The sequence below is a fragment of the Fistularia commersonii genome, chromosome 25 (genome assembly GCF_037954325.1).
Source record: "Fistularia commersonii isolate RoL2024-O1a breed Wild chromosome 25, RoL_Fcom_v1.0, whole genome shotgun sequence".
Taxonomy (NCBI): domain Eukaryota; kingdom Metazoa; phylum Chordata; class Actinopteri; order Syngnathiformes; family Fistulariidae; genus Fistularia; species Fistularia commersonii.
In genome coordinates, this window is record NC_141308.1 from 8,354,155 (window position 1) to 8,381,272 (window position 27,118).

Below are 27,118 nucleotides of genomic sequence, written 5' to 3' on the forward strand. Positions count from 1 at the left end.
GAAGCTGACATGGCGGCTCTTTATCTCCCTCTGCAGGATTTCAGCGCTGAAATAATCCAGCTTTAATGGTCACACAAGCAGTTTTATCAGCCTTCGCCACTCCTCGCAAATGTTGCACACAAAGACCTAGACATTTGTACCGAATTAAGAAAAACACACATGCATCTCTAGTCCCTTTTTTAGAAAAATGTTCAGTATATATTTTGGCATTCAAAAGATGAAAACAATTGCGGCAGCGATGTGGTCTTGCGTTCCAACTGACAAAGCCGCGGGACATGAAGAGGCGAGTGTAGAAAAGGCACACAAAACCGACGATCTCTCTGTATACCAAAATACTTCAGGAGTTGTGTTGCGGCTGTACAGCTACAAGGAAAAAAATAGCACATCCTCGTGAAGACGAGAGACAACTTTGACCCACTCCCCCCCGCCCCCGTTTGACAGCAGATGTCGCACAACGACTCATCGACACGGTGCCAGTTAAATCACAATCAACCAGTGGAAATAAAAAACAAAAAACAAAAATGTTAAAAGTGAACACAACCGTGTTGTCATTTATCAGAATAACTGCAGAGAAGAAAAGTGGACACGTTAGTGGAGATCGTGTTTAACTATGTAATCCAACAAAGACAGAAAATAAAACTGCGAACTGAAAGAAAAAGTGAATTTAAAAGAAATGTACGAATGCACTGAACGCTGGATGACGTGGTCGTGTAAACATATTGATTGTATACTGTTGTCTGACTGCAGAGAGACGCATTGTAAAGATGTTCATATTTACAGCAGCAGCATCTTCACTATTGTGTCCTGACACATGTCAATAGTGTGTGAAGATGCTTCTTGTCACGACCAGAGAACAGCCTTCAGGCAAAGCTGCACATTGACTGGATTTATCAAACAATCACAACAAATACGGTATAAAACATATGCACCTTCCCCAAACTAATAGTCCGTGGTCACAGGATCTTTATTTAATAAAAACCTCAAAAGTTCCTGTTTAAATCCAATAACACAGCACAGTAGTCAATTTAGAACTCCTTCAGTTAGTAGCGGTGGTGAGGTTTGTGGATGTCGTTTCACCGGCGAAATTTCTTTACATACAAAAGACGACGATAGTAAAGAGTTAGAATACAGCTAAACACAACCAAACACTACGTAGCCAATGAGATGTTTTGTCTGCTTTCGGGCACCGGTGGAGGCTCGGGGTCTGATGGGCTGTCACACCCCGGCCCCCCCGGCCGTCACCGTCGCTCGCCGCCCCCTTCACACACACGACCTTTGACATGGAGGTGAAATGGAATTGAGGCCCGATAGCTGCTGGAAACACGACTCGCTGATGTTGCTGACCCGCCGGGTGGGGGGCTGGGGGGGCTGGGGGGGGGTAGGGACCCGACGCAACGTGAGTTCTTGGGTCCAGTTAGCAGGCACAGACGTGTACAGCAGAACGGTCAGAGGCGGACGGTTCTGCAGCTCCACATTCTGTTCTCAAAAGCAGGCACAGTCCGCAACAGCCCCCCACCAACACCAACATCACCACCACCTCGCATCCCTCTCGTCTGTTACAGACTGGGCTTCTGTCCTCCAAACCTGCCAAGGCGCATCTCCCTTAGTTTTTGGGGTAGATCTTTTCATAGAAGAAGTTCTGCGCCAGCAAGTAGAGTTCTCCGTCCTTCTCTCTCACAGCATGAGCCCGGACAAACTGGAACTGCTCTAGTGCAAACTCGTAGAATTCGTTCTCCATCTTCCAGATGACCGACTGCTGCAGCTTGGCGATCGACTCCCTGCTGGGCGGCTTCTTCTCGCTTGTTTTCCTAAGGTGGGATTTCTTCCCTATGATGGGAAGCGAGGAGAGGATTTGACAGGGCTCAGGGAAACTGACTTAAAAAGATTCAGCATTTATAATCAGACATAAGTATAAAGTTTACACAGTAAATCACTCAGACCTTGCAGTAGCAATGACTTTGCAGTCTTAAAACTCTTGGCTTTGTGTTTGTCATTTGTCGTCATTTCAAAAAGGATTATGCATATTTTACACATTCTAAATAAACACTTTGTAAAATAAAATATTAGTAATTTCAAGGGGCTTTTATGGCTTCACTTCGATGTATTGTGTGTGCCTGATTCAATTTGCATGACCTCTATGAAAGTTGCATTACTAGTAAAGCTCATTACAATTTTATTACTCTTATAATTATTATGGATGGAGCGTTAGCGTGTCTTTCAACAAATCAGCTGTTGGTGGCTGTTTATGCTATTTTTTTTTTAGTAAACTACAGCTACCTTTAAAATAAGTATTATCGAGCCACTGTCAAATCAACAAATTTAATAGTATCACAAAATTTAAATTGAAATGAAAACAAATTTAATGACCCCTGCCCAAAAAAATAAAATAAATCTTGGCTTGTTACTACATGATAATGACAATTTTTTTGTTTTTTAACATCTCACTTCTGCAGAGGCAATGCTCTCACCCGTCTTCCGAAGCAATACTCATATTTTCATTTAGATTATATTCTTTTTCTCTTTTTCTTTATGACAGGTTGGTGGGGCTGCTGTTGAAGGGCCAGACAGCGCCCAGTTACAGGGAGTGATTAGTTACCACTCCGCCCTTCCAGACACTGATTAAAATCCTTTTTTTTTTTTTTTTCTTTTTGGGAACAGGAAATAGCAACTGGGTCAAGAGCATGTGTGTGAGACTGCGAGTTGTCACGACTTCACTGACAGTTTCGGTATCAACTGGAACAAAAAACAGTCTCCGGAGCAGACTGGAGGACCTGTAGCACTTATTGAAAGTTACATAAATATACCAGGCGGCAGGAACGAAAATTTGACGCGGTGATCTATCAGTCTGTGTAATCTTTCTAGGAATAATTACTATTCTGTTTGTTTTTTAGCTGGAGAAACAACAGTGGAGGCCGTGGCAAACTAGTTAGTAAAACAGCCTTGGAGGATACAGAGCTAGCATTTGCTGTTTACTCCAGTTTCTCTGGTCCTGATGGGGTTCCTGCCATGATTGTGGCTTTCGCCTTGAATGCAATGGCTCTGACAGGCCGGGATCCAAACAAACACACAAATATGTTCCTCTCTGTTGAAGTGCAGCGGGGGGGGGGTCTTTAGTTGGGCAGTGGCAATCAATTATATTTGTAATTTACTGTCCTGTCAATTTTCTGAGTAATCTGATAAAAATGCTTTTACTTTATTAAAGCGTGACAGTTAATAAACAAGATAAATAGGCTGAGCCCCTTAAAATTAAATGTTTTTGAACGTTTTCATTTAAGTTTTCAAAATGGTCATTAACTGTGACCATTTGAAGGGTAGTACGACCTATAACAATCCTCCTTTTGAGGGGTACTGATATGGATATAGCAGAATATTTGTTTTTTTGGGTTTTTTTTTAGAAAAAAAACAGGATTATTTTGGGGATTTTGCTCTCTCTCTGTCAAAGACTCAAGAGTTATTTTGGGGGGGCTTTTTAGGGCTTTAAGGAAATCTGGTTTACGATCTAAACAATAAAAGAAAGCTGGATATTGTAAAGAAGTGTAGGATTCAAGAAAGTTGTTGCCTTGTCTAACATGAAGATAGTAACCCAATAGCAATAGCAAGTAATGATAGCTTGAACAACGTGGATTTGCTAATTCACCCACCAATTGCTATTGATTTGATAGAGCAGACAAAAAGTAATTATGTTCGGTGGCAGGGAACCAGTTCTCACAGCCTCATCCAGTCAGGAAACATTTAAAACTGAGATGTTACATATTAAACATTTATAATTCTACCAATTCGAGGTTTGTTCCTCACATCCTCACGAACTAGGGCCTCTTGGAGTCGTAGGGCTTGAACGAATATCACTGTAAGATTAATTCGTTCAGGCTCCCCATTAATCATTCTGGCTGCAACTAATCTGTAACCAAACCAGTGAGAGCCCGAGTGCACATTGATCAAAATTCAGTTCTCGAAGGAGCAATTTAAACTGTAAATGTGCAACCACAGCGAGCGCACACACACACACACACACACACACACACACACACACACAAAAGCACATACGCCTGAGCACACACACACACACACAAAACCTGTGCCTGTGAGTTAGCCGTTTATGTGCTTTTTGGTGTAGCCTTTTGTGATGTTGATGAGGCAAACAAAAAACATCAGACAACATAAAATGCTTTCCAGCACCTGTTCTGTAGAGCTCGGTGGCTCCTTTGAAGAAGCGTGGCAACGCAGCCTCCAGCATCATGACAAAGTCTTCCAGCTCCTCAGTAACACCGACCAGCATGTACTCATTCACCAGGTTGTATTTTGCTTGCTCCAGAGCCCACTGGCTGCCCACATTCCTGCGGAAAGAGTGTTTCATGTAGGTATCAGATTCCGGCTCGACATGGGCAGTTTTGCTCGCAAGCCCAGAAAAAAACAGAAAGAATAGTGGAAGACAATGAGAGGGGCAATATTGGAGAGCAGGCGGTGGAAAAAAAAAAAAGACAGAAATGAAGAATTGGGTTGTGTGGAGAAAGAGGCGATGGGGGTGGGGGGGTTGGGGGGTGGAAAAAAGCTAGAATTTTGTTTGATTCGGCACAGTAATTTTTTTGCCACAGCCTATTAGACTCCGGGTTTGAGGGGTTGGCAGCAATTCACCTGGGGGTCTGCAGGATTCATACAAATGATTCCAAGGATCAGAAAACCTCAATAATACAGTGCAATATTAACTCTGTCTGAGAGCGGGAAATTTGCATAATGGTGAAAAAACAGGTTAGGTAGTTAGTAATAGAAGTGTGCGTGTGTGTGAGAGAGAGAGAGAAAGAGAAGAAACTATTATGAGAAAGAAAAGCATTCGGGCTGAGAGACCTTGAGAGGATGAGTAGCAGTGAGAGAACAGCAGCATAAAGCTTAATGTGGCACAGTATGAAACAAATCTCACAATGTGCGCCTCTGAAATGCCCGAGGTGACACAAGAACAAGGCTGAAAATAGTTTAGATTTTTGTTATTGTCAATAAATCGAGAAAGAGGATAAAAAATAACTGTATTATTCAGTTGGTTTGATTCCTCAAACCCTCTAACCCTATCACGGATCTCGCCGAGACACATGAAAGAGAAACAAATATCTTTTTTTCTATTTGTTACTGCTCCTGAGATATAAACCAATATATACTGAATTGGGCCAAACAATATTGAAGTGTGGATTTATATAAAGATACACAGTGACTTTATCATTTCCATATTCTATACAAGAAAACGAATTTTCTTCATTTTCTTGGTTGAGGTCTTTTTTTTTTTAGTTGGGCTAATTTTCCTTAATAAATCTTCTTAAAAATAGATGATCAAAAAGAATTTTGGATTCAGATTCAATTATTTCCACTGATGGATGGACGGATATTTTCAGTTCAGGTCAAATTGTATTTGATGCTCTGAATATTCATAAGGCGCCGGGATCCGGTCTGCCTGGGACAAAAATCAAATAAAATGTCCATATTCATTGTTATAAGGGAACACGTCCCCCTGCTAGCAAGCCTCCAATATTCTCCCACCAGTGTCACTGAGGAACGCACCAGTCAGACAGTGCTTGTTGGCAGGATCAGTTCAATTTTGATTTGTTTACAAATTTACACACAAACAAAAAAAGTCAGCAGGCAAAGGGAGTGAGTCTCGCCCCGCCTGTCACTTTTAATGCACAAAAAGATTTATGGGTCGGTTTCGTCTCGATGGGATGGGGTGTGGGGGGTGTGGGGTGCAGATGTTTGCGCTCTCACCAGCACTCGGAGTAGTGGCCACAAAAAAAGGGAATCTGGAGCCAGAGCTTTTCAGGGGCGCAGTCCGAGCCACCGGCCGACACGCATTCATCAAAGGTCTGATGAAGAAGAAACGTATATATGAGCACATTTGTAGTTCGCATTGCAGTTTGCTTTACTGAGCAAGTCTGGATATTTGGAAAAACACAGCTAAAATAGTGCTGAGTGTTAAGAGGTGACACTGTTCAAGGTATTGCACTATTCCATTGGGAGCTAATTCAATTAACCATGCATCAATACAAGATTTCTTAACCTGTATCTACTTTTATTTTCTTGTAAAATTGGCTGAATTCTCCTGCATCCTGCTTACAGAATAAATACAATCAGGTCGATTCAATTTGTCTCCTTGTTTGTTCAGGTATTTCTATTTTCACTGTCAGCCCACATGATAAAACATTAGTATTAGTTATCTTCAAACAGAGACAATCTCATAAATCTGAATTTTTGGTACTTTTTAATCAAGTCATGTTGTTATGTATTGTATATACGCTTTTAGAATGAAATCAATATATCTAAACGGGAATTTTTTATTTTTTTTATTTTTCGCCTATCTGTTTTGTCGGGAGTTGTGATGCATCTATGTCAGCTCCAGGTGACGTCAGTAAGTCAGAAAGATCCACAGATGGAGTAATAGAATTTGTGGATTTTTACCTTCTTGTCTCCTTGTTTTCTGCGTCTCAAGCCAGGTCGGTAGTCGTCCCCAAAACGCAGAAAATAGTAATAGGATACCAGCCTTTCGATGGGGTCCCGGATCAGATTAATGTAGATCGGTTTCTTCTTCACCCCAAACCTGGAACACATGACTTGGGTAAGAAAACTCATCTGTGTTCAAGGCAAACAAACAGAGGAGTGCAATGTGGTTTTTGAGAGTACGACTTGACTCTGCTGAGCAAGTGAAAATCATTAAATGGTCACTAGGTGGAGTGAGCTGCACGAGGCCGCCGCTAGGCTAGTGAAGCGCTTCCATTATGAAAAGTTTTTTTCTTTACTTTGTGAAGTCAAGGAAGGAGACGTGTCCGTGGTAGAAGGCTGGTTTGATTTCCCTCCACTCTGTCACATTTTTAACGAACCGCATCTAGATTAAAAACAGAAGAGATCGCTGTTACTACGACGGGAGTTTTGAGGAGTCCCCGGAGAACGGTGGACAAACATGAAACCGACCTGGTCCTGTATGGACATGACCGGGTTGTTCTTGGTGGTGTTGATGTGCAGGACGTGGTAGTGGTTTTTCCAGCACAGGTCATAGGCGATGTTGGTGAAGGAGGTGCTGGCTGTCTTTGGAACGCGGTTGTAGATGATAACCATGTCATCTTCGCTCTCGGACAGCGACGACGTGGATGCGTCCCTTTCCCGCAGGCCATCCTGTCGCTGCTCAATCTCCCTCACCTCGTGTCGAGCAATGGCCCTTTCTGGGGGGGAAGAGAGCAAATGTATAGACAAAGGTGAATCAAAGACATGCAGGCAACATTTTTTAGACAGAAAGACAGGGTTTATAGTTTAAAGAATGTCAGGTAAAAGGAGTAATTTTTAGATTCCAAGAGAAAAACTGTTTAAGAGGCAAAAAGTAGTTTGATTAGAATCTTCAATTAATTAATTATATCTTTGAATTAATGAATGTGTATTTTATGACCAGCTGTCATGATGCCCGGAGAGCAACGCGATCTCTGACCTCTAAGCAGAGCAAAGCGACCGTAACAAGAGTTGGTCAAGAAAAATCCAGTCCTTTTTTTAAACTGCAAAGTGGAAATAAAAGGAGATAGAATTTAACTCTTATCTGTTGCGACCAATACCAAACCTTCACCTCTCACGTCCAGAGGACCTTGTTTATAAACCAGGTAATGTTTAACAAGTCACGTAACACTGATCAGATCACACAGCTGCCATTTTTGAACAGTTAAATATGATCCTGTAAAATGTGGAAACACTGTGTTCAAAACAAACTAAACAAACTAAAAATGAAAAGACAATGTGATGGAAAAATACCAGGAAATTGTCAGAGGCGGTCAAATGTCAAGTATCACTGAATTACTTTTTTTTTTTTCTTATTGGGTAATGACAACTTGAAATTGTACCCAAAACAAGCATGAAGGTGACTATGAATGTTCCCAATTATCCAGGTCATGGTTAATTGTTGTGGCAACTCTGGTAATTGAAGGCGCCTCCTCTGTCATTTGGGAGGTTTCTACAGGTGTAATAAATGTGTGACTCAAATTGTAAATTGCCTTAAATGACAAACCCTAATAACTGAAAAACTCAATTATATACTGGACACATACAGTCTATTGGAACCGGAGAGTTGAAATGTTTCCATGAAAAAAAGAAAAACTCTCCAGTTTGTCCAGTTTTCAGTTGTCAGGAAACTGACATGGTGGCAAAGTTAGAAAGTTTGAGGGCTATCTTATATTTCAGAGTTTTCTGGAAATTCTTGCTGTTTTGTTTTTTTTTTGTTTTGGTAAAATCTATCGATTTTTACTTGATTTTTAGGGAACTTCCCTCCATTTTTCTCGTGATTCCTTTGCGATTATTGATAATATTTTACTGATTTCGAAAAGGAGGCGCCATCTCTATTAACTCAAGACATTATTGTGAGATTTTTTTTACCAAACAGCCATTCCCCATTTGGATCTTAAATTTAATGTCTCTGAAGTTTTCATCTTAAAAAGGAAAATAAATTAAGGTCAGCAGTTCTGACTGTTAGGCAGCACTTACTTGATAGCTAACTAGTTATTTGCAAGCCTTTACTAAAGGGGTTCAGAGTGTGGGTGCCACATTCTGAACTCGTATAGAAAAAAAAGCCACCAAAGAGTGGCTTCTACATTTTTTGCCTTCAGGCTTTTCTTTTACTGAATTTGTCCCAGACTAACTGAAGGATGGACTGAGCAGAAGGTTGGGCTGTTTGTGAGTGTGTGTGTGTGTGTGTGTGTGAAGAGGCGAGGCGGCACAACACTGGACCACCTAATATCCGTGGGAGCTCTTAGCAGTGCCAGAAGCCTCCTGAAGCCTGGCCACCGAGGCGGCGTTACAGGCTGGCCAGCCTTGCTGACTTCGGAGGCTGGCGAGCGAGATGTCATCTGCGATTTAAGTGCCCTGTCCTTCATCTGTGTGAACACAAACACGGGCGTACGGCAAACACCGTGCTCCTACAAAAATACCCTAACCCCTCCTCGCCCCCTGCTCGAGCAGCTGTTAATGTTCCGCTGATCAAAGCATGATCTGGTTACGGTCGGAGCCACACCGCTTCCTCACACTTGCAAGCGGTGCACTTAGCAGAGACGTGCCAGGTGGACGTAATTGGTGCACGTCTGTCAGCTCCTAGTCTGAGGACGACTGTGATGGAGACATTCATCCACGCGTTCGTCCCAAAGCACGCACTTGCCAACAATAACAGTTGCTATGTTGGAACTTTATTGCCGAGGCTCAAATTTCCTTTTAGGATTATCTTTATGGCTGTAGACAAAGAGGGGAGACTGAGAGGTTGGGACATTCGTAAAATAGTATCCGTGTGGGAGCTGAAATCCAACAAATGCAATCGAAGTCGTAAATATTACGTGTCGCCTGAATGCACACCAGCAGGCGTCACACCGAACCATTCAATCAATGTAGTACTTTGTAAGCATTGTCATGAGGAGACTATGGTCTCACATGCTTGTTTTGAATCTTCTCATTGGGAGAATAGTGATTGTGTAAGCTTATGAGTAAAATGAGCTTGAGGTTAAAATCCAAATATTTTGCCTCAAAACCCAAGACAATATCAATGTTATGTGATGTTGATAAGGAACGCCTGAAGATTGATTTCAGTTCTTGATGAAACTGCACAGTGTCGTAAATAGTTTGCATTGGAAGTCCTGCTACTCATTGCTCGAGACGACGCTGGTGTCTTTTGGGGAAAACGATACAGCAAACTATGTTTCTGACTTTGAATGTACGATCAGGTTCTGTGAAGGACGCTGAGGTGCACTGCATGGTGGAGCTGTCAGTCACTGTGGGATATTATCTACGGTAAGTGAATCAATTGTGTCACTAAGATTAAGCTAATGAATGATGACTCACTCGAACAAATAATCATTAAGCTTTGGTGGAATTAATATGTTTAATGCTGAGTGTTTTTGACGCTGCTGGGCGTTGACGTCTGGCAAAACAAATTAATTGCGATTTGCATTAACTTAAAACCTGTGCTGTCAAGCTCCCTGGTGCAAAGGATGAAGATTGCCATCATCCTCATCATCTTCCTCATCTTTATTCTCGTGGGATAAACGTGTGTGGGCGCGCAGCAGGTTCATGAACAATGGATGCAGCAGCCGGTGAAAGTCAACAGGGCAACAGGTGGGTCTGTACGTGAGCACATTATGTGATATTTTCCCTAAATCAGATGGTGACTGCGCCGTTGATGATGATCGCAGGCCAGCCTCTTCCAGCGAGATTTTCGCTGGACCAAGAGATTGTTTACGCTTTTTGTGCAAAATGCAAATCCCTCTGCAGAGAGAGGCAAAGACATTCAGCAGCAGGAGTAGGGGGGAAGGGGTGAAGTAAGAGTTTGAGCTTTCGAACATGACACTGCTGGTCCCAAAAATAAACAGAAGGATTTCTTTCCAGGAACACAGTTACTCTGGATAATCTACAGCCTGGGGAGGTCTATGGGCTGTCCATTTTTTATGTTAAGAAATGCTGCTCTTGGAGTGTTTACTTTCAGCCCATACTGAACACCCAGTCTGAAAATTTACCTTCCTTTTTGTAATGGGCACATAAAGAAGAGAGAAAGAAACAGCACACAACGAAAATAGATTAATAACATCAATATATAGAATTCTCCAAAAGCGTGAGGCTGTGTCTTTCCCCTTTAAATTATCATATTTTTCCCAATTATAATCTATTGGCATCTTCAAAATGAAACAGGATGCGCATTATATTTTCCATGGCATACTAACAAAGACTTTTGTTATGCCAGAGTGTTGAAAAGCTGTCAGACTTGACAGACAGCTATGTTTTAATTAAGGTGGAGGAGTGAGAAAAGACTCAGAGCTATGTCCCTATCCACTCCCGAGTCTCAGGAGATGCTTGTAAAAGACATGGTCATCTGTGCCAAATTTTAGACAACTGACGAGGAGGTGACATGGGCAGGGTGAGGGCTTCCCAGGCTTTGTAGTAGAGTCCCTATTCATTGAAAGAGCATACTTGGCACAAGCTTCGCTATCGGAGGTCACCAGTCACACACAAACTTAAGCTTAGCACTCTCCTCTGAGGTCATTTAATTAGAGAACAAAAGCTTGGAACACTGTGGCCACACAGCAGGCCTCCTTTCATTCCACATTTCCGCCCGTTTCCTCCCCTAAAGCAGCCTCTGTGCATTTAAAGCTAATTATGAACCGTGAAGCAAACACGGGTCTTAAACATTGTGACAACTACAAGCCCATTACTGTGAGTTTCATTCACAGTCAGAGACAGGAGGAAGCGCTGCTAGCCGAACATATTTACTGAGGCAATTTCGTGGCTGATTAGACGCAACCATTTGAAATCATCATTCATATTTTCCACTGGATCTGCAGAATGGGATGGGCCATCATGTATTATTGCTATCACGTCAGATCTGATGGGATAAAAAAAAAAAAAGTAGGGGAGAGAAGATGATCCCTTCTCAAAGCAGCTCATAAATTCATCACACTCCAATCTGCCAGTTGGAGCCAACTCCCTCTCTCCGCTTCCCCGGAGAGGGTTAGCCTCCCAAACCAAGGCCTTGGGGCTTGGTAGGTAATAGAGATTGGCTATCAGCTGCAGACTGAGGTGTACGGCTTGTATGGTTCTGCTTGGATGCCACTGGATTGCAAAATCAATGAAGGATGACAGGGAGGAGATCTAGGTTGCTGCTGTATAAGAATTGAGTTTGTGGGCCCTCAGCGTATCTCCTGGTCCCCTCCATATAGACTGGGTGCACGCCACCGTTTTGCGGTGCCAACTTCTGCAGGGGGACAGTTATATCACCGCTGCATTTAGATAAATGCTGGACTTCCCAATTTTTTTTTATTGGTCTTATTCAGATTTCAGATCCATTTTACAATGGAGTGGGTTATCAGAGGAAACAGGAATAAATTCTTGACAGCAGAGATTTAGGCCCGACTAAACAGAGCAGAACTGCCATCGTTATCAAAGCGACGACAAGGAATATGAAACATGCTGCAAGAGAGTTCTGTTGTGCAGCTTTTCAGTGCTGCTGGCTGCGGCAGAGGACTGAAAAATGAGACGGATAAAGGAGGCCGTTTTCATTGTGTGATTGGGAAGCCGTTTGGTGCATTCACAACTACTTCTGAGCTTTCAAGCCAGCTCTATTTCACATCAGTAGCACAGGCACATAAACAACACTATATGGAGGACAAAAATCTTTTCGTTGTACATTTTCAAGAAGCCCACCCACCCCGACATATTCATTGTTTTAATATACAGGTAAAACAGGAGAATGTTTCATTCAAACTGAAATAGTTTTGCTTGACTTTTTGAATGGGCATAACATTCAAGCTGAGGTATTTTCCCCCCACTGGCTTTTGGCACAAATGTGTGACATTGACGCTCAGTGAAAGGTCTCATTCACTGCTCTGTACACCGCGGTACAGCTGGGAAAGAGAGAGAGACGAGGTGGAGGAGTCGGGGGAGAGACGAAGAGAATGAGGACAAAGACGAGGTTGGTGTTAGACTGAGACAGGAAAAATGCACTCGCACAATCTGGCTGTGGATTATACCGGCAAGGGCACAGCTGGATTATCCTTAGATGGGGCCCCGGGCAAATATTTGCTGTTGGGCCCCGGTTGTCTCCCTGGCTCCTGGCCCCTTAGCATTGTGTGCAAGAACTTTGTGGTCTCTGACAAAATACAGCGCGAACAGCAGAATACAGATGGTAGAGTCATTATGTGAGGATTTTCAGAGTTTTTTTTTCTCATGTCATTAAATGTCCAATTATTTATGTTTTCTATAAGCCCAGTGAAAATGCATGATCTGAAAAGTGTCCCTCATCATCATAGACATGGACTCGTATCCGGTTTTAGGTTCTGAATAGTCAATTCTTTGGTTCCAATCATTTCCCCTCTCATCACTCGCCCGCCCCTAGACTTTCGCGCAAAGCCTCTTCATACACAATTGCACTGACAATGTGCACGTTGTTTGTTCCAAGTCCACCAAGACCATACTTGCATCATTAAAACAGAAGACAGAGTAGCTCTGTGACATATTGACATGGCATGGCAATACTCTTGTTTTTTTCCCACCAAAATTACATTTTCGGCTGCGAAGCCCAGTTAGATTGGTGTTTTCATCTATCGAAAAGAATTTTGTGTTTTGTGCTTACCCTGGAGAAGCCCTGCAAATGATTTGTTGGTGTATACAACATATGCAAGGCCAACTTTTCATGTTCTGTGGACTTGGTTTGAGGATCTTTGCTTGGATATGGATACTGCCATGATTAATGGGTATCGTGGGTTATTCAAACACTACACTGAAACTTATCTAAAGAACGTTTCTCAAAAAAGTCCAAAAACCTGTGGGGTGTTGTGAAATGTGCACATTTTCACCAAAGCTTGATTGGGGTCAAAATCGATGGCAAAAAAATAAAATAAAACACAAAACTTGGATATGTATCATTTTATGTAAGAGGCTGGTTGTTCAGTGCAAAAAAACTTATTTGTTAAAACCTTAACCCTGATCACCTGGAGACTGAAAGGTAACCCAATTTTCATCAACAGGAAGTTTTATTTGGTTTCTTGGCAATTACACAGCAATAGCTCACAGGCAGACAATGCAATAGGAAACTGAAAAGATTTCCTATTAAAATTCAAATCAACAGATACAGCCAGAGAGGGGAGGCAGTGGAAAATGAAATAAAATAAATAAAACAAGTCTGCCTTGGCACAGCAGCTTTGTGAGGTCCCAGAGTTTTTCATTGATATGACTTTCACGGTAGCTCAGCTTTACTAGGAGGTGTGGTGAGGCACAGGATCAGTGTAGAAAATAAAAGATTATGTGTGTGTGTGTGTGTGTGTGTGTGTGTGTGTGTGTGTTTGTGTGTGTGCAGGAGTGTACGTATATGTGTGGAAGGGTGTTGCCGTTAAGGTCATGAGCAAGATTTCCATGCACAGTCAGTTGGAGCGCAAGTGAGGCACTAGCCATACGGTTTAATTCAACAAAAGCAATCCCCACAAAAGGTCATCTATCATGAGGAGCAGGACATGTTAAAAATGACTTTTTCCTACCCCTGACGTAGTGACATGCCAAAAACAAATGCGTTTTTGTCAGAGGACGCCGACAAAGCATTCCTCTGATAGAGAGAGAAGACAAAACTCGCCTTGTCAGTGCCGATGGACAACACTGTGCAGATGGTTCAAAGTCTTTAAGTGGATTGGGAACTTTGGTCCTGAGACCACAATTACACAATTGATGGTGACTGATGGGCCAGAAACTCGTACTAGAGAGTTCAACTCTTTCTCGAAAATAGTACGATCCTGAAGTTTGGTTCTTTGTCGCGGTGGCTGAATAGCCGCGAGACAACTGATCAGATACGGTTCTATCCTAGTACCTAGGAGAGAGCCTTGTGAAACTACTAAACATAACATGCCCTCAGGACCAACTCGTGACGCAGCCAGAGATCGTCCACACCAAGCACAGAGACTGTTAAACGCTGTTAATACCCAAATTCTTACTTTCTTCAAGAGATTGAGATTGTGTTATGGTTGTTTTTAATTGGAAAAAAGTGCTAAATTACTTTGGAAAGAATTATCTTTTTATGTCTCATGATAAGGGAAAAAAAACTACATTAATACAAAATTTCCTTCTGTGGAGACTCAAGTCTCTCTGCAATTAGGTAGAGCACACAAACTGGGAATATGACCATCAGACATTCGGCTGATGAGTTTACATGAATCTGCATTAGCAAAAAATATTGTGTGCACCTGAAAAGGAATCTCTAGAGAAATATGTACACTAAGTTTATCCTAATAAAACATTATGACGCGTCTTGTAAAATCAGTATAGCTAGAAGCCTAGAGGAAAAAAGTACCCCAGCAAGGAGTCTAAGGGATTGATGATCTCTGGAGTAAATAAAGGCTGTGTGACTAAACTAAGCATGTGGGCCATTTGTAATCTCCATCGAAACACAAGCCCATGTTTCCACACTAATGATTACAATTCCGGGGAAGACGGAGATGATAGCTATCACGGTTCAACCCGCCACTTTCTCTGCAAATGTCTCTTGTGCGATCAATGCCAACAACGCTGTCTGACAGGTGAGCCAATAATGTCTGGAAAACCAGAGGGTGCAACGGGGGCCACGTTCTGTCTCCCTCGCCAGAAAAAGGCGGTCAAATGAGATTATGGAGGAATTTACACAGATGGCAGATCCCATCTTTACCGGCCTGGTTAAATAAAGACAGTCTGACAAGTTGTGGATTGAATGGAGAGCGGAACAAATCTCACCCTGACTAACTTTCTCAATGCCTAGGCAGGGAGAATTAGCCAAAACGGGGAATATCTGTCAGAGAAGGATGCTGGCAGGAATAAAAAAGAAGGTAAGTAAATACACTCTACTCAGCTGACACCCGACCCATCCCCAAACACAACAACAAACAATGTTTTCATAACAGCACAGATCTGGTTGCAAGCTACAACCTAGATATCTGATGTTCCTTCTCCCTCTCCGTCTATCGGCCCTGTAAGAGATAATTAATAATGCATATATAGGAGTCCAGGGAAAACACCATACTCCATTAGGCAGAGCAGACGACAGCTATTCATAGAGTTAATGATGAGTGGGAGGGACAGGTGAACACCGCAGAGGATGTGTCTCACACAAAATAAAAAAAAGGGCTGCAGAGTGAGAACAGCCTTGTGCGGAACATCTCGCCAACAATACCCGCTAAACTTGTTATCACTTCATCTCTCTGGGCTTATCTATGAGTCTTTCATCTCCACGCCTCTCGTCTTCCATCCCATTATACTTAACATCTCCGGGCCAGATATCCAGCAAGGAAGTTCTACTGTGTTCAGCTTCAGCGATAGGATGCACTAAGCCCATTTTTAACTCCCCAGATACTCATTCCAGAACATAACCCTCAAATTTCAACATAATTATGTGGAACTGATTGGAGTTCTGGGGGTACATTCACATAAAAGGTCACATAAGACAGGAAATATGAATCCTCTTCACTCATTATTTTCCGCCACTATATTCTCATAATTTGAGATCATGTTGAGCATGAATACGTAGCAGATGTCTGCGATGTCTAATTAATTTACTGTAGAATTTTGTGTGTCAGCCTTTTCTTCCTGGATACATTTTACCTATAAAAAAATGCCCTAAACCTACCACGGAGGACAACTGGGGGGGATAGCCGGTGTCATGCAGGCACAGCCCTCATGAAGGGACACACATGAAGTCTATTGAATTGATGAATCTGTGGATTTCTTCCTGCACCCACACAAATATGTTGTCATCTTAAAAAGGCGTCACTTTTGCACAATTACGCAAACCGCCCGCACAACTCCGGAGTTGTGCTGCGGTCTGGATGTGCAGCAGAGAATCTATGAAGCAGAACGACAACACTGATGTCCAGATTGTGTCGTCTCGGTTAAGAGTCTGGATGTGATCTGTCGTCTGACATGTCATCATCGCCTTCTTGGTTTCAGTGGGTTCAAACCCAGGAGTGGTACATCTTGCTGTCAGTCTCTACTGACCAAATGGTCTGCAAAACAGCTTTGGAGCGGCAGACTGGACACGCTGATATAAATTGATTTTTTTTTTAAATCCCCCTTTTTCACCATAAATCCAATCACATCCTTCAGACAAATGATTAAAAATAAAAACATTAGTCTGGATGAGTTAAACTGGATTGTTTTTTGTTAATATGGGAAACATCATGTATAAGGTTAATGTTAGGAAAGGCTCTTACACCAGCCTTTCCAAATCTGACATCACACATAATGTATGTGATTGAACGGCAACTGATTTGTCAGCTAACAATAATGTAATTCAGTCTGACCTGAAGACAATAGAAAAACTTTTATAATCTATTTACACCAGAATATAAAACAAGCCTCATTATAGACTGATTATGTTTGACCTCTCCATACTAATGAGGTCATGATACGCACTGAACCTGCCAAACAGTATTGGTTTTGGATCATCATTAAGACTGGTTCGAGCCAACATGACATTGAAACTAGTCTGGGAAAAAGGCGCAATCACATTGCGTGTAAAAAGCGGTTGAGGAAAGAAAAGATAAATAATAAGGGAATAGGGAGTGGTAAAGATGTGAGCACATCTATCACCACAGACACTCAGCAGGGGACAGACTGAACATTGCACGCCCCTCCTCATTAATAAAGTTGTGCACAATGAAGAAATTAAAGTTGTATTTCAGGTTATTTGACAAAGCTGTTTCAGGCTGATGAGGAAGTGACACACACACACACACAACAATACAACATAAAAATGACACAGGGACAACCCAAAAGGGGACAAAAGTAGTGATGGGCAAGTGAAAATTATTACATTACATTACATTACATTTGGCAGACGCTTTTATCCAAGGCGACTTACAATAGAGGACATTGCCAATAGAGGACAAATTATATTTTTGCTTGGATTTATACATTCAAAATTGTGAAGGATCATTTTACAAAACAATATCTAGATATAGGTCATTGATTAATGCAAATGATCACAGCTCTTGAATAATTTTGTCGTCTTACTTTGCTAGTTTGAGCATTTGTTTTCATCTGCATAATCACTTGGTTTTTTTCTTTAATTTCCAAACCGCCAGACAGATAAACGAGCTAGAAATATTTTACAGTGGAAAGAACAAAGCAGGAATTGACCCAAATCCTGTAAGCATATACAAAAAATCTCTTAAAAAACAAACAAAACAGTTCCTTGAATTAGATTTGTTTTATTTATATTTATATAGTTGTGAAATAATTTCTGCAGACATTAAAACAAAATTGAAATAAAACTACTCTTCATTAGAATATAGACACTCTCAGCACCAACTATCCAACACCTCATGAGTATCATCACAGCATTGTGACATATGGTTAGATGGAAGAGGAAGTTATGGATTGATGTTAGAGGAAGCGCTGACTTGGACAGACAGATAGTGGACTATTTTTCAACCTTCCCACCTCTGTGTGGAGCAGTAGGACTTTATGCTCAACTCCTATTTCCTCACACAAAAGATGCAAATATCCGATTCTTCACAGGTCTCGTCTTTACATCATTTACAATGCATACATCATCCAGCATAGGAGCCTTGGCAATGAGTGCCTCACGGTGCAAAAAGTAGCGTGTAACAGTAGCATCTGGGTTTATGTCCTTCACTCCACGGAGGACACTTAAGTGTACGAGATAATTTGTGAACCGAAAAAAAAATCCGCACTTGTTGATTTTTATGCCAAAGCCTTACAAAATAAGAACTGAGCCTGTCCGCTTATATCTGTTGACTCAACAAAATGCAATGCAAATTTCCCACCGATGAAAATCCCTTTTCCAAAACAACACTTTTCAACTGGTCATCAACATGTCTAGCAATTGTGTAATCTGAGAACGGGACTTTAGGTGTTTCTTAACCTGAGTCATGGCCGAGCACGTCATTGAGCATTAAAATTGCTTTTGACCATCACTCATACAAGGGATACAGATTGATATCCTGAGCCCAGGTCAGACTTTTTATTGTTCCTTTTCAAAAACTCCTTTGTCACTGTCACCTCTAACTCTCACTGCCATCACTAATTCTCTTGTCTTGAGGTCTTAACAAGGCAATTAGCTACTGTACCTGCTGACACCCACTGAAGAGAATGGAAGAAAATTTAAGTACTACGCCTGTCACTAGATGCAGAACAGACACTGACAATGGCTATTTACTTATAGGAAACAGTGATTGAAAAACACTACTGTTCGAGTCACATCAACAGTTTGCCCCACTGAATTCTCTATGTCAGAAGTGTTACAGGAAAAAAACAAGATAAAGGCAGCTTTAAGCCAATTCTTCGACTAATAGGGGTAAAGTTGAATCAGAGGCTGAGGAAAGGGACGATGGCAAGGCTTAACCATCTTCCTTTCTCCTTCATCCCGGCGCGTTCTGATGAAATTGGTTGTAAAATTGCTGCAGGCCTGCTTCCTTTATCCCATTTTTGTAAGGGCTTAGGATTTTCACCAGCTCCAGCTTTAAATATTTCTGGGTTGCAATGAAAATTAAATAATCTCTTTCATTTATTCCCCCCTGCTACACACCACTTCCTCCCCCTCAACTTCCTGCTGCTTTGCTAGCACCTTGTTTCTCAACCCCATGGAAGATATTTACGCTTTCAGGCATTCGTCTGATGGGACTGGCGAAACACAGGGGGATTTGAGCATCACAAAGGAGACTCAACACACAAATGAAGAAGTTGTTTACAACTATCGATCCATCAGGAGGAGCATGAGAGCACTGAATTTCCAAATTGTTATGATGACAGTGGCTTTTCAGCAATACCGTTCACATTGCAGGAAAGGAGAGAGGAACCTGATACCTGCTGTCATGCGTTTAAAAACCACAGGCTTCGTCATCCGCAAGCTCGTTGCAGCAAGCTCACCGGTGAGATCGGAAAAGCTTTTATCATCATTAGAATACCACATTGATATCAAGAGGAAGGGCAAAGAAATCTGATCAGGAAAGAACACGTCAGCAATTTGCCGCGTCGGTGCCAGATATTTTCCTGACACACGGCTTCACCGTCATGGCGTAAGGGCTCAACATGTCGCCACATGATAGGCTGATGTGGAATGTGGAAGCTTGGGTTAGTTGGGGCCTCTACCCAACTGCAATGGAGGAAAAGCCGGCCGGAGAGACGGTGTAAAGAGTAAGTGAGGACTTTGAGAGGAGGCCAACTGAGGGGAGTGATGAGTGCCATTGGAGTGGGGTGCTTTTCTACAACAGGAAGAACTCCAATTACATTTGGGGTGTGATACTGTTCATAACACCCCAATTAGCCTGTCTGTCACCCGACTACAGCAGCAAATGCCTCACCGCCTCTGGTTGCTGCTGTGCGTGTCACTGGAATAGGAACACATTCAGTCAGGCAAAGTGCACATCAGGGGCCATAAATCCCGGGGCCCAATCAAAGCTGGCTTCTAACAATACAGCAGAAGCCCGGTGCGAGCATTAGCACTTCGTCTACCCTTCTTCCACAACAAATCCATCGCTGACACCTACGCCCCTCCGCAGTCGGCTCCCCTCCATTAGCTGCTCAGGTGGCATGTTTCAGAGCAACACAGCCAATATGGACATTGGATGCTATTGGCTACTGATAGTGGGAGATGCCAGCGAGTAGCGTGAAAACAAATGATTCATGCACCCTTTATCTCCCTTTGGGAAAGATATTGTGTGTCATGGAGAGTTCAAAGAAAAGGGAGCACCACATCCACAGGAACCACAAAAGAATAAAAGTAGAGTGTACTTTTTGAGAGTAGGGGGGGTCAGGGTTACCGCTGAACTTGTAAAAAATAGCAGGACTCGGTCTAAGTAAGTGCTGCCGGCGTGTCACCATTTGCCTTTAAATTGAAGGCAATGTTTGAAGTTGCATCAGACACACAGGGTGACGCACACACTTGATGAACAATGTGGGCTTATGAGGGCAACCCAGCAGACACTAGGATCACTAAAATGTAATTCAAAACACAACAGCAGCTCAAGGTCTCATGATCAGCAGCCTGGCAGCCCGAAAAGGTAAAAAGTGATGCAATTCTAAAGCAGTTTTCTTTTAAGAAAAACATTACCAAGCAGATGTCGGGGCTCTTCTCTGGTGGAGTCTGAAGGTGGGTTAATGGCTCCACAGGCCCGGTGTGACTATCAAAGCGGAGTTCAAATGAAAGCTCTGGAGGAAAGGCCTTTAAAGTATTACATCATCTCTGCAGGCACTTTTGACAATGAGTGTATACATCACATTCCTCCTTGAGCATTCGGCAGAATGGCTCCCCTTTCCCGGCCCTCATTACGGACTCACTTGCGTCTCAAGCCGAGTATCACCACGCAGCAGACGGAAATTTAACAGTGGTAATCGGGCTGACTAACAGCCAGCAGCTGAAAGGTGACGACGCTGATGGGAAAAAGTCAGTGAGACACAGCTGTCACATGGCCCGTGGGACAGAGAGGTGCAAAGGTCTTCTGCTCTTGTTACGAGGGCCGTGACACGACAGGTTTGGAAAAAATGCTTGCAATTATGCGTAAACTGGCAAATGCTTTCCTCACTGAATAGCTCAGACATGAATGTGATGCACTGAAATGGAGTAATAAGCTGTAGAAATTATAATATGCTGTACTCATCCTGAGGAAGTGAGCTCAGGCCGAATGAAATTTATGAGAACATTTAGTAAGCATGTTTTTGTAATAAATATCCCTTCGGTCAGAGAATGACAGGGGAAAGGGATTTTGTTTGTCTATATTTTTATGTACTTTATTTGTTCTTGCATTCATCCGAAATGAAATGGTTTTTACCTGGTTTCAATAAATGTCTCATTCGTGAAGCACTATGTTGTTTAGAAAAAATACCACTGAATGCTGCTGAGTCCCTGATGGGACAAGAATGTCTTGTCGATAACACCATGCACAAAGATAGTCACATCTCGGACATGTGCAACTGATTTAACTGGGCCATTGTCTACTTCGTTATCTAACTAGCGGTAGAAGATCTAATTGTACTTGAGTCAAATCCAGACTATATTCTCTGGTCTGACGTCAGTTAATGAATTCGCAGAATTACTGCCCTAGCACTTCGGGCTAAAGCAAATTAAATGATGTTCAAGGTGAGCTCCAAAAATTGGCGAAAATCATGGATCTAATGCAGGGACAGGAGCTTTGGCTCCCTGTCTGGGCCCTCTATTAAACAAACTTAAGTTGGGTACATGCATCCATTCCCTGCAGTTTCACTCTACTTTCCTGTTGACCCAGCTGGCAGCAGGGCTGATAAGCAATTCGAGGGAAACTCTGTCAGAATAATGGATTATGCCCACAGCAGGACACGCAGCTGCATCGCAGCATCATTGTAATGCACAAGACTCCTTGGCAAAACCTTGGGAGGACGCTTAGCTTAGAAGCAAATCACAGCTTGTCTGCCTGGTGGGAGATGTCTAATGGGGGAAATGATTCAACCTGTGAGTCAGGCAAATAAGATACCACACCGTAATGAATACAAGAAGTGCCACTCACTTCAAACCACATATTTTTGCAGAAACGTATACAGGGATCTTTTTGTTTTACTGTCACCAACCCTTCTTTCTTGGTGCATGGCATTATGCTTGCATGAATCGCAGCAGAAATGATTCAACCTGTAAACCACGACTATAAGATACCACATAGTCAAAAGCAGAAGTAGTCACTCCCAACCACATAGGTGTGAGTTGATATATAAAGGCAGCTTTTTGTTTTACGGTCACCAACGCTTCTTCCTTGGCGTGTGGATTTACGCTTCCACGACATCACCACTTGTCCTTGTGCTCTTTGCGCTGGTGGTCATTCTTGAACAGGTAGATATGCGGCAGGCGTATCCAGTAATTTGATGGCCCCCCTGTGGCTGTTTGTCACTGCTGTGCCTCTCAAAGCCCCGGTCACAGCTATTTGACTATGCAGCACATAATTTAGAGCTGCAGTATACAGACGTCTGCTCGGCCCTGTCATCCATCGGAGGGCTTTTCGCCACGTCGACAGATTCTCATGCTGTTGGGCAGTCACCAGAAAAGGCCTCTCAGGTTCTGTTTCAGCAACGGCAGTGGGTGTATTTGTTTGTGTATGTGTGTCCAGCCCAGGAGATTTTTGATTTTCACAATAGCAGCAGTAAACTCGGAGTCACCGGAGGCATCAACACCTCCAGGACTTTCCCTTGTTTCAACAAGTCAACTTGGTTTCTAGCCTTGGTTTGGAGATGACTAATGTTTGAAAAATATGGGGGGAAAATTAAAAAAAAAAAAGGAGAAATTTTACAGTGGAAATTAATACACAAATGTGGTGGTTTGCAAGCTATGTAAGCTATGCCTTGCCTGAAGTGACCGGAGGAGGAAAAACAGGAGAAATGCATCACATCTGGACACATTTTTCACACTCCTTCTGGGAGCCAGCTAACGGCAGGACAACAGGGAGCTCAGAGGAACTGATGTGATTCTTCAGCTCTCATGGGACCCGCATTAATAATGCATTCAGGTCATAAGAAAATGATATTTGGGGGGAAAGCTGTTTTCCAAGAATGCAATGGTGAGAATTGGGAGTCATCAATGGGAGCACAACTGTGATACTAGGTTTTTTGGGATGAAATCTTAAACTCAGTGGTGGTTATCAGAAGTGAACCTTCTGCAGGGTCTTTAATATGTAAAAAGACTTCAAAACATTATCGGCACATTGATCCACACTAAAGTACAGCATGTGCCATTTCTACAGTTTCTGACCAACGTCTGGTGCCCATGCTATTTGAGTTGAGTCATTCCTGCTGACAGCAATGTACAACAACTCTGACAACCTATTAATTAAAGCAAAACGGCAAGACTTCAGCAAGTGCAGAGTGGGCCTACATTGCTTGAACACAAACAAGGATGTGCAACTGTATGTACAAGCAAGATGTCACGATTAAGAGATTTCTGTGAGAAAAATATTGTCTACATTACACCTAGTTCGCCTCAGGGAGCTTTGGTGACCCCTGTTGCTCCGGTTGATGGGCTGCTTGCTTGAAAAAAGACGTGCACTCACACGTCCCCACCCCACAAGTCTGCACTCACAGACTTTTTTTTCCAAGTCTGAAAAATGTATAGATTTACTCCAAAAGCTGTGAGTGGAGCTCTCAGTGGGTAATATGAATATCTATTTATACATTGTTCATTCATTCTTTATACTGCTTATCTTGTGCATAAGCTGTGGTAGGTGATGGAGTCAATCCATGCTGACACACGTGTGTGTGTGTGTGTGTGTGTGTGTGTGTGTGTGTGTGTGCGAATGTGCAAGCATCTACCTAAATAACACATCTTCCTTAAAACATCCAGAAGTAATCATTTGATTTATTTTCTTTGGTTATTGCAAAACATGTCTCAAAGAAAGGCTGCTCCTAGTAATTATGGAACACTCCCATGCGTGCTGTTAAATCCCAGCAGAAAATATCGTTGGGAATTTATGTATCAAAGCTAAATACTGTAATTATGACACTAACAGGACAAAGGAGATACTACAAATTTCAAGTTTTAGTTCATGACATAATTTAGCAAGTTAATAAAACAATTGTTTTTTTCCACTATGTTGACTGATTATTATCCCTCGTACAAGTACCCTGTGGGCCACATTTATCAACCTGTGAAGAATCATGATGGAATCCATTTGTTCGCACTGTAATATGTATATACATATATTTGCCATATCTTTGTCCAATTCATTAAATCATGCAAGACAGTGCTCTACAACTGTCAAATGTTTTGTGCTTGTTTACAAATGCATGAGCCTGACATCACCTCCCACAAACAGGCAAAAATCGAAGTTAATGCATTACTAATGAGCTTATTTTTTCAGTAGATCACGTTTGTCACAGGCACAGAAATGAAATTGAGACAAACACTTAATGAGGAATTTAGGTGATGACGACTGAAGTGTTGAAACCACATGTGAGAAAAAGGCAAACCATTTCTCTATGAAAATACTGAAAGACTAAATCTCGCTTATAAGACTCTTGCAGTGTTTAATGCACCACTGCTGTCACTACCTGCAGCCATCACGCTGTGCTCGACTATTTAAGCTCACTGGGACAATCACTGATTAAAAAATATGAAATCACATCTTGTCATCTGGGAGTTGGCATTACAGACACATTTTCACACACAATGTATGAAAAAAATGCATGATTACTGTGAAAGTCTTTCATGCACGCACTCAATTTCCCAACAGTGGGAATTACTAAAATTATCCAATGCATCCAATACACTACTTATCCTGCTCGGTTTCATGGGACGCTGATATTAGTTGAGAGGTGGGGTACACCATGGACCAAACCACCAGTCATACACAAGGCAGAAGACAACCACTCACTCTTTGAAAGATAATTCAAAGACCTAATTTAACCTAATGCCTGTCTGAACACAGAAACTGTGTGGTTGGTTTAGGGATTGGATCCACAAGCATTTTTTTGGGGTTGCTAATCTTTCAAAAAGCTGGCCCCTGGATTTTGGAGGGGTTAGAAGGCAGCAGACTAGTTAAATTCATATTGCTTTGTGTAACTGAAACAAACCTGAAATGCAATTTGTTGGCAAAACTAAGAGAGTACTTTGTGCTCAATCTCCCAAATTGATCCTTCGAAGTGAAAGATAGCAAATTAAGGACTAGGGTCTGTGGGGAAAAATTCCATGCTGTAGAAATGTTAATAACTATTTTATTATTCTAGACTAAAATACTTGGGAGAAAAAAAACACATGCAAGTCAAAAGGAACCGTCTCAACCAAGAGATAAACAGTTGCTACAAATGTCAACGAGTACACCTGTGTTCACCCAGCAAACGTCAAAATACTGGCTGTTAAAGGTGCAGTCGGCTGCACTCTCCTGGGCTGTGATAGTCTCCGGATCTCACCAAATCCTGCAACGAGAAGCGTGTGTGAACCTCTGAAGTGTGCTAGGAGCACCCCCGGGGGTGTCTGCGCTGCTCTGCTGTTCCTTACAAACCCCACGGTTGAGGCATCAGAGAGATAATCCTGCAATGTCCCAGATCTTTATTGGGACTGGGCCCCTGATGGGAGTGAGCAATGAGATTTGAGCGGAGCCACGTTTCAATGGGGGGGGCGGGGGTTGAGTAAAGCAGTAACGGGAGGATCTGCAGAGGGGTGCTATCCCCTATGTATGCACAATATTACTAAAAAAACAAGGCAAAACCATTTGTTAGAATTCTTTGAGCGCCTTTGATTTATTCATCATTAACCACCGAACCTACCAATACCGATCGAGAACTTTCCTGGAAAGATTTCCAATTAGCTTTGCCGATTAAGTTCCCATAAGGATTGATCTAAAAAGGTCGCGTGGCACAAATCTAGATACTTCATCACCGCTGTGATCGAGGTCATTGAAACCATAACATTTTCCATTAAGGTCTCTTCCATGTTCTTATTTACTTACAAATACAGGGGAAAACTTACCTAACTAAACAAACTTAAAGCCCACTCTATAGCGATAGAAATCAGTGTTTTTTTTGTAAATACAGACTATGAAACACCCAGCTGCAGGTACCTGCTTTGACACAGCAGCATCACACGCCACGACAAGGGAATCAAACTAGATATAGCTGTGATTTTTTTTTTTTTTTTTTGCGTGGGGTGTGGGGGTGGATGAAAACAGAATCCCAGTCTGGAGTGGTTTTATGGAACATATTCAATCGGTTGTGGATTTCAGAGCATCATGATGTGCCGTGAAGTGGAACCCTACCCGCGATTCATCACCTAATATTGACTCGACTGCACAACAACTATGTCAGCAAAAAAAAAAAAAATCAACATTCTCACATGCAGTCACACGGCGGTACCCAAATCGCATAACGGGCAGAGGGTGGAGAGCAGCCCGGAAAAAAAAATCCCATCCAACTTACCGAGCTTTCCGCGGGACTCCTCCAGCTTCTGGATCTGGTTCTCCAGAAAGAACATGGCTACTGCGAACGCCAGCAGCGCAAGGAGCTGCAACTTTGGCGGCATCATGACTCTGAGCAGCCCCATCAAATCATCTACGGAGGGAGTCGGTCAGTCCATGTTCAGGGAAGGAGACACTAAAATGCACACACACACATATCCACACACATACACACAAACACACAGCGACGACGGTGATTACAAAGCGGGCGAGTGTCTGCATGGCCCTCTCTCTCCCCCTCTCCCACGGCTAGAGTCCTCCGGTTACCTCAAACGCGATGTTTTCATGCTCAACTTGGCAATGCTATCGAGTCGGTCCCCGCTATTTTAGCTCCGATGGGTGGCAGGATAAAGCCCCGGGATGCAGATTCTCCTCCGGGTGTATAGGTAACGCTACTCTCCCGACGCCTGCGTCCCCATGTAGCGCTATCGCTGCCTTCGGTCCGGTGTGTTCACCAGTAACGCACCGCGGACACTGTTACGACCGCCCATCTTATTGGATGTAATAACAGTCAACCGCTGTCTCTCCCAACCGGATTGGACGATGTTGACAACTTCCGCCGTTAGGTGTCGCTGTTTCCCCCTTTCTAACGTTCACCAACGGGGGGAAAACCCACGCGAAGAAGTCCTCGGGCGACCCGACTTGATGCCAAAGTCAAGTTTAAAATAAACTAAAGCCTCTGGAGATAGCAAATG

At 42.6% G+C, this 27,118-nt stretch overlaps 1 protein-coding gene across 2 annotated transcripts; it reads right to left on the bottom strand.

Moving 5' to 3' along the window:
• Positions 1–945: 945 nt before the first annotated feature.
• On the bottom strand, positions 946–26,911 carry hs2st1a (heparan sulfate 2-O-sulfotransferase 1a). Of its 2 annotated transcripts, none has more exons than XM_086172451.1 (8): positions 26,691–26,911; positions 26,386–26,517; positions 6,946–7,193; positions 6,774–6,859; positions 6,436–6,574; positions 5,746–5,843; positions 4,177–4,334; positions 946–1,827 (listed from the first exon to the last, which is right to left on the bottom strand). In XM_086172451.1, the coding sequence occupies exons 2-8, from the start codon at positions 26,507–26,509 to the stop codon at positions 1,604–1,606; spliced, it is 1,077 nt and encodes a 358-aa protein (XP_086028577.1). In that variant the 5' UTR covers positions 26,510–26,517; positions 26,691–26,911; the 3' UTR covers positions 946–1,603. The 2 variants fall into 2 exon arrangements, with proteins under 2 accessions (XP_086028577.1, XP_086028576.1); XM_086172450.1 differs by having other exon boundaries at positions 26,386–26,559.
• Between the last annotated feature and the right edge of the window lie 207 nt (positions 26,912–27,118).